This window comes from Apus apus, chromosome Z (genome assembly GCF_020740795.1).
Source record: "Apus apus isolate bApuApu2 chromosome Z, bApuApu2.pri.cur, whole genome shotgun sequence".
Taxonomy (NCBI): Eukaryota; Metazoa; Chordata; class Aves; order Apodiformes; family Apodidae; genus Apus; species Apus apus.
In genome coordinates, this window is record NC_067312.1 from 11,672,245 (window position 1) to 11,679,710 (window position 7,466).

At 46.2% G+C, this 7,466-nt stretch overlaps 1 protein-coding gene across 2 annotated transcripts in view; it reads right to left on the reverse strand.

Annotated features, from left to right (window-relative positions):
• PDZD2 (PDZ domain containing 2) overlaps nt 1–6,710 on the reverse strand; it is a 140,624-nt gene extending 133,914 nt beyond the window's left edge. For both annotated transcript variants that reach the window (XM_051643161.1, XM_051643160.1), the window contains exon 1: nt 6,153–6,710. In XM_051643161.1, coding sequence (XP_051499121.1) covers nt 6,153–6,631 — 479 coding nt within the window. In that variant the 5' untranslated portion in view covers nt 6,632–6,710. The remainder of the gene's footprint in view (nt 1–6,152) is intronic.
• Between the last annotated feature and the right edge of the window lie 756 nt (nt 6,711–7,466).

A 7,466-nucleotide genomic window follows, 5' to 3' on the forward strand; every position in this document is an offset into this window, starting at 1 on the left:
ATCGCTAGAGGGGAAGGAGTTTTGCCTCTGCAGAGGCTGGGCTCAGCAAGGGGAGGTTTTGAGAGGAAAGGCAGGAACCAAAGGGTGTGGAGGGGAGGTGAAGTGAACCCATGCTCAGATTAATAAAGCAAATAGGACAAACAAGCTAAATGATCTCTGCTGACTCTGGGGATTAGTGACCTTCTGCTTAAGGCTTTAGCTCTTGAGAGGGGATTTGGGCTAAAGCTCATTTCTTCAGAACAACTTGTTTCTCAACACGTGTGGCTAAGTCTGCTCATACCTTTCCTGAAGAAAGGAAACAAGCATGTCTTTCTTAGTTTCTCAGTCCTGTAATATTTTCAGGGGGGAATTAATATCCACTATCTGCGTAAAATACAGCAACCACGCTTTAGAGCGGGCTGCATGCTGCAGCATGCAAGATCACAGACAGGCTCTGGGTCTGAAAAATGTTAGACAGCCATAGGCTTCCTCTCATTTTGCACAGGTTGAGCACACATTCATGGTCTCCCTGCTCACAGCAGCTCAACTGGAGGAGCAAGCCCTCAGCCAGGATCCCTGTGTGCTGCTTATTTTCCATCCTCGGCCAGGCAGCTCGGAGGGCATGTCAGCATACGCTTCCCATCCGTGCCCGTGATAACAAGCCCCAGGTCTCAGCCTCTGAGCCCTGACCCACCACTTAACAGCATGAAGATTGGTAATATGATATATAAAAAGAAAGGAATTTGAACTTCACAATAGGTTGGGGGTATTTTTTAGGTCAGTTACGATAAATCCTTTCCCTGAGATTGTATTTGGAGGCTGCAGTCTCCAGGACCACTGTGTTTGTTTTTCTCTATGTAGTCAGTGCTGTTAATATTTAACAAGGAGCTCCCACAGAAATGTCTGCCCCTTGGCCAAGGGCAAGGGGCCAGGATACATTTCCATTTGTTTTCCTATTAAAACAAAAATATTTTCTTACAAACATAACCAAGAGAAGGCCCTACTAACACCAGGCATAGCAGCTGCTTATACTGAGCAGCACTTTGTGTTGGCAGCACTTTTGCTTTAGGAAGGAGGTAAGGAAACACAGTAGAACAGAGCAATAGCTACATGCAACCTAACTTGCCTGGGAGAGGGGAGATGTGGTGAGAGAAAGCTTTCTGCAATGACCTGGGATAATTTCCTTGGGGTGATTTTTCCCTAAGAAAAAGTATGCATAAAGGAGATTGCTCTGCCAGGCAGAAAACAAATCCAAAACAACTTCCAGAGAAACACAAGACCACCACAAGCACAGAAACCTAAAAACCTCCCCTTCCACCACAGCACAGGAATTCATTCACCTTAGCACCTGACCCTACTAAAGAATGGATTTGTTACCCAAAACTTGAAACTGACAACCCCAGCTGATGAGCTCAGGGAGCACAGCCCTTGCTCCCTACTGGGGAGCCATCCCCACATGCCAGTTGGAGCACCCACCACTGTGCTCCAAAATCCTGTGGATGCTCTAGGGATGGAGAGGCCCCGGCGTGGACAGCCAGCCTCCTGCAGTGACAGTGCCTCACCACACTGTGGCAGGAAGCTGTGCCCCATGGAAAATGCAAAACTGGAGCATTGCACTTTGACATCTAAGAGAGACCACACTGCGCGGGAGGGAAGGTCGTTCTTTCCAACAACAAAATATTTCTGTTGGAGGGGTAAGGCAGTTTATGATTAAAAAATAAATAAATAAATTCATTTCAGACTTCTAAGGAAGGAGGAGCTCAGTAAAAGTGCCTCGAAAGGTGTGCTTCTCTGAAAAATCAGTTTTCAAACCACACTGTCAGATTTTTGAGCAGATCTACTCAGACACAGCAAAGGTCCATGCTCCCCATACCCATCCCCTCAGCAGAGGTACCACTCTGGATCTCCCCACATGCAGGGCCCCAAGAAGGGGGCAAAGAAGAAAAGCACCCTCCTGAAGACCACCATTCAGAGCAGAATTCAGGCTCCAAACACAATCAGGGACTGCATACTGGCTTTCCAGTACTAGTCAGGATTGTTTTGATACAAAAACTCAAGATTTCATCCAGCTGAGCCCAGGACTGTTATTGACTGCTGCAGGCAAGCAGCACAAAGTGCTTTACACATTTTGAGATCTGTAATTTGGTTAGACATTCAGTATTGTGCTCTGTAATCAGCTGCTAGCACTTACAGAAGCACAGCTGTGTTTAGAATGTCCATATATCACACAACTACTAATAGTATTGACCTGTTAGGAGGATCAGGACTTTACCTCCAAACTTCCAGCTATCCTGGAGCATGTAGATGTGACATGCAGTATCAGCAAGCACTCAGAAAAGATCTTGGCACTGCTGGAAAATCCCAACTTCAGGTAAAGTCAAAGCATTGCCTTCAGTAGTGGCACCTGAAGCTCACTCTCCATTGCATATCTGATTTCTGAAGGTCTTTCTCAGCACCTTTGAAAATAAACTGATTTCCCTGACATTTGGTAGGTCTTATCTTCTGCTGGGGAAGAGTCCTAGCAATCCCCCAGAACACTGGCTGAAGAGGAGAGACTAGGAGAACACTATGCAAAGGTATGGCTGTCAAAACACTCCTCTGTTCATTTTTTCGGAAGCAACTCCAGGTTGTGGGTTAAAAAGAAGCCAGTCAGTTCTCTGACTATATTCCCACACATTTTGGTCATTTTTGGCAGTGAGGAACATGAAGCAGTGGTTGGGTTTCCACATATCTGATGTTCATACCACACTGTCATTACTTGCAATGTATCTTACTCTGCTTTTGTCAAAAACAGTTTGAATTGGAAAATCTAGTCAGCACTGATTTTAAAAACTACATGTATATGGTAGCTGTGTTCAAGTACTGCAAATATGCTTGATGAAATTTGTAATCAAATATTTCAAACTGAATTATATTCATGACAAAATAATTATTTTGCAGCCCTCCCAGGATTTGCTTAATGAAGCCCCATTCAGTCATGCTCAAGAAATGAAGGATTCATCTGTCATCTGCAGGAATAGTAACAGCCTCCAGTAAATGAGTAATATCCCAAAACGAGAGAAGTAGTTCCAAAATACATTGGAAGTTGTTGTCTGGGGGAACATAACCCATGTGTTTTGGAGATACAGTTGTATAGACAGAAGATAAATAAACATGCAGAGTTTTGACTAACCTTTATTCAGTATTCCAATACAGCTCATTTCCCTGCAGTTGTATTTGATAGACACACACAATTTGCTAACTCTGAAGAGAGCAATAATTTTCCTTCAGTCACTAACATCACCCAAAATGCCACCACCTACATCATTCGCCTCTAATGTAATAATACCCTGTTAAGCAAAGAGCTTTGATGATTATATTACTGCATAATGTTTCTCTAAATGAAGAGAGGGGTGAAAAGAGAAACAAGATCAGCAATAATCAACCTGTTTCTACTGTTTACATGCTAATCAGGTGGAATTTGAATAAATAACTTTTCTTCAAAGAAGTCAGATTCAGCTTGTCTAGCAGGGAGAGACAGATGAATGAAACACACTGGCAGCTCCTCCGAGAGGCACTGTGCTGCTCTTCTACTCTGTGTTTGACCCCATCACTGCTCTGAGACCTGAGGACCTGCAGGCACAGGACCTACACCAGGCAGGTGACAAAAGAACACCATCTGTCCAGGGCTGCTCAATCTGTTATAGCTCCAGCTGCCTGCCCTGTGTCCTCCAGAGGATGACCACATCCGTAGGACAGCCAGCAAAAGGGACTGTATGTCCCTATCTTTCCTCTCCCATTGTCCAGTGCATTGGCTTAGCCCCTTGGAACAGGGAGGGTCTGCATGGTGGAATGGAGCCCAAGGTGAGGTGGCATGAAGCCCAGGGTATGTGAGCACACTTCTGCCAGTCTTCCTGCAGAGGTGGTAACCCCCAGGAAAGTGGCCGAGTCTTGAAATCCTCATGCCAAATTCTCCACTGTTATGGACATAAAACAGGAGATTCCTGAAAACACCAGTGTGGACAACACATCACATTCACTAGGCAAGATGAGGCTGTCCTGGCACACTTGGCAGGCAAGGAATAAGCACACAAGCAGTGATTTTGTTTGTCCAAGCCAGCCTGGTACTAGAGGAGCTAAGGCAGCATTTTGATTTTACTATGTGCAGGCTACATCACACCACAAATCACAGCACTCACATCCATTTGTGTTGACCTGAAGAGTTTCTCACCCAGACAGAGAACAGTCACGCAGAAGTCAAGCCAGAATCACTGATCACTGTTGTGTGTTGCACAAAATCCTCGAAGAGCCAAGGGGAAAGGGCTCTGCTACTGCCACTGTTGCAGAAATATGGATATACTCTAGGAAAGCTTCTTTGAAATCTTCCCAGAAGGCAAGCTGACATTGTCTTTCAAGTCTATTATAAACTTAGACAGAATTATGTCCCTTCTGAGCACCTTGAAGGAGAAACCTACTGCAGGACTCCCAAAGCATCCTGGAGCACAACAGATGAAAAAGGTGGTAACGTGGGGTTGGCCCAAAAAAAAAAATCTCAACTAAGGAAAATGGAGCACTTGGTTCTCATTAGCAGCAGTTACAGCTTGCTGGTCTAATAACAGAGCTTTCCAAAAGGAATAAGTCCAAAATGAAGCCTTTAGAGATCAGATGAAAAGAACAGGTATCCACACATTTTGGATTCCATTGGGTCTTACCTTTCATTTTGCATTAATAATATGAAAACATTATTGCTGGCCACTGCATCAGTTCCTTTGGTTTTTAGGAACAGTGACATCTAGCAAAAGGAAAACAGCCAATTAACTGTTTTATTGCCATAAAACCTCTCAAATCTAGGGGTGCCACAGTACCAATATTTATACATTCATGGAATTACAGGCTTGAAATTACAGAGGGGGTTGTTACTGCAGCTATCACAGTCAGGTTGACCGGCCCAGCACCCACAGATTGAGAAGTCACTGCTTTTATTCTGCCAGAATCAGGAACCATGGTCACCCCAAACCACTGCCATATCCACTGCCTGTTGGGAGCAAAGGCCATGCACTTTGTAGGATTGTAACTTGCAAGTCTCACCTCCCAGGAGGTCTTGGTGGCTTTGTAAGCCTGACAGCAAAAGTAGCAGATAAATAACCTCCCATCAATGGGAAGATCAAAGTGTTTGGGGTATTTTCAGCATGAAGCTTATTTCAGGTAAAATTTATTATTTGCCCCAGTTGCAAATCTCACTTGCTGAAGCACTTTCTCAGCTGGTCTAAAATAGCACATTAGTCCCAAGGCCCATAAAACATGTTGGATTACCTAGGCTGCAGACCAACAGAGTTTCCTTTTGAAGAAGGTCCACTCCCTAGTGTTGTTCACAAAACTGTCCACCCTAAGATTAACACCCTTTGGCAAGAGAGGGAGGATTTCATGCCCTCTGGTATGCTGCAGCCTCAGGTATGAACGAACATTTGCATCCTCATCTTTAGCAGAGAAAGGTCTTGGCCTTTGCAAAGGGAAATGTGAGCAAGTCTGCTGGCACACAAAGAGCAAAGCCAGGCCAATAACTTATTTTACAGCATCCAGCAGCTGAATTTAAAAAGCAAAACCAACCTGTATCATTGCAAGAACCTTAATTTCTCATTTGAACTCTTAAAGGTTTCAAGTTTTCTGGGACAGGAGACACCAAAAAAAGAGAAAATGCAATAAAATCAAAGGGAATTTATTAAAATTAAGTTGTTCCAGTCTGGAAAACACAAAAATATCTTGCTTTGAAAAAGTCTCAGACATCATTTAGCTGTCAAAAAATTATTCAACAAAAATAAGATGCACCTGTAAAAAAAAAAATCTCCTGGTCCTGCGGAGTCTGTATTGATTTTTACTTAAGAAAATAGTTTTACCCAAACCCAGGAAGACTCCTGCTTTAGCGGAGACCCTCCAGTGCTTGCAATGTACTATTTTTTGACCACAGTGACTCCTCAAAATTTTCCAGTGCATATGCAAAGCAGCAAATGTAGGCCAATTATCAGTTTGCTTTTGTTACTTATTTTCTACAGACCTTAAGAAGGAACCAAGAGCTCTCCCAGGGGCTAGAAAGCAGAGGTCAAAATCTTTGCTGTTGGGCATTAATCAGAATCAACCGTGACCTGCCCCAGGTGCTGCAAGTGATGGCCACCAAGCAGCTGCTGTCCCACCCTTACCTTGCACCAGTGACATCCACGCCGACCATCAACTGGCCGTTCAAGGAAAGGATCTCGTCTTTCAGCCGCACTCTCCCGCACTTCCCAGCCGGGCTGTTTTTCTTCAAGTCTGTCACCCAGATGCACCCGACATCGAGCACTGGCCCTTTATGCCCCTTCCTCTTCTTCCCTCCCCGACGCTTCTCCCCATAGTCCCCCAGAGCAGGGATGTTCCCAAAGCTCAATCCCAGAACCTCAGTTTTTCTCATCTCCTGGGCCAGATACATGGTGCAGATCTCCATATCCGAAGTCCCGCAGCTCCCTGGCTGCAGTTTGCTCTCATCCACGGAAAAGTTGAGCTGGATGTACTCGCTCAGCTTCTGGACAGCTGAGCGGCAGAGCTGCTGCTCGGCACCCTCGTCCCCCTCCCGAAGGCTGTTCTGCAGCCACTGGCACAGGAGGGGGAGGAAGACCCCTGCGTTGTCCTGCGTGATGGGCATCGCCGCTCCCGAGCATTCCCTCACGGCAGCAGCCCCGGCACCGATTGGCTCCCTGGACCTAGGCTCTGCTGCCCACCACGGTCCCTTTCAGCCCCGGGGGCCATGCTGGAGTGGGACTGCAGATCCAAAGCAAGCCCCATCTAATCTCACATGGACATTTGTTGCAGCTCCAACCAACCAACAGCACGGTCAAGGCAGGGTGCTTGGTGTGAACACACCACAGCTGGCTCCACGGAGAGGCTGCTGGATGAAGTGTTGGCGAGTCTCTCTGGCTGTTTGGGTATCCCAGCTGTTGGGGTCCCCACTCCGCTGGGAACAATGTCTCCTTCCCACTATGGTCACCACACCGTCTTGTCCTGCAAGGCGGAAACAGCATGGTTAGAAGAGCCAAAAACTGTGCGGGTGCCCAACAGCCCCAGCCCAGCATCCCAGCCGGGACAGCAGCTCAAAGCTGGGCTTGCACGGCCAGAGCCGCTCTTCTCCTGCAATTTACCACTTGAGGGCACCAGCTGCTCTTCTCAGCAAGGGAATAAAAGGTCACGATTAGCTCCTGACCTTCCTGGTAAGACGGGGAATTGATGAGCCGTGGGGATGCTCCTGCCTCAGCTCCAGGCCTGTCACCAAAGCGAAGGATACTTTCCAGCCAAACCCACGCCGAGGACCACTAAGGGGCTGGTCTCACCAGCGACTGAAGGTGACTGATGTCCCTGCTGAAGGCAGTTCTGCCCCTCCTCCCCTTATTTAAGATCTTGGGCTTAATGTATGACAAAAGTGCTGATTTAACTGATATAACTGGGACTTACTGTAACAAGACATATATCTGGAATACTGATAT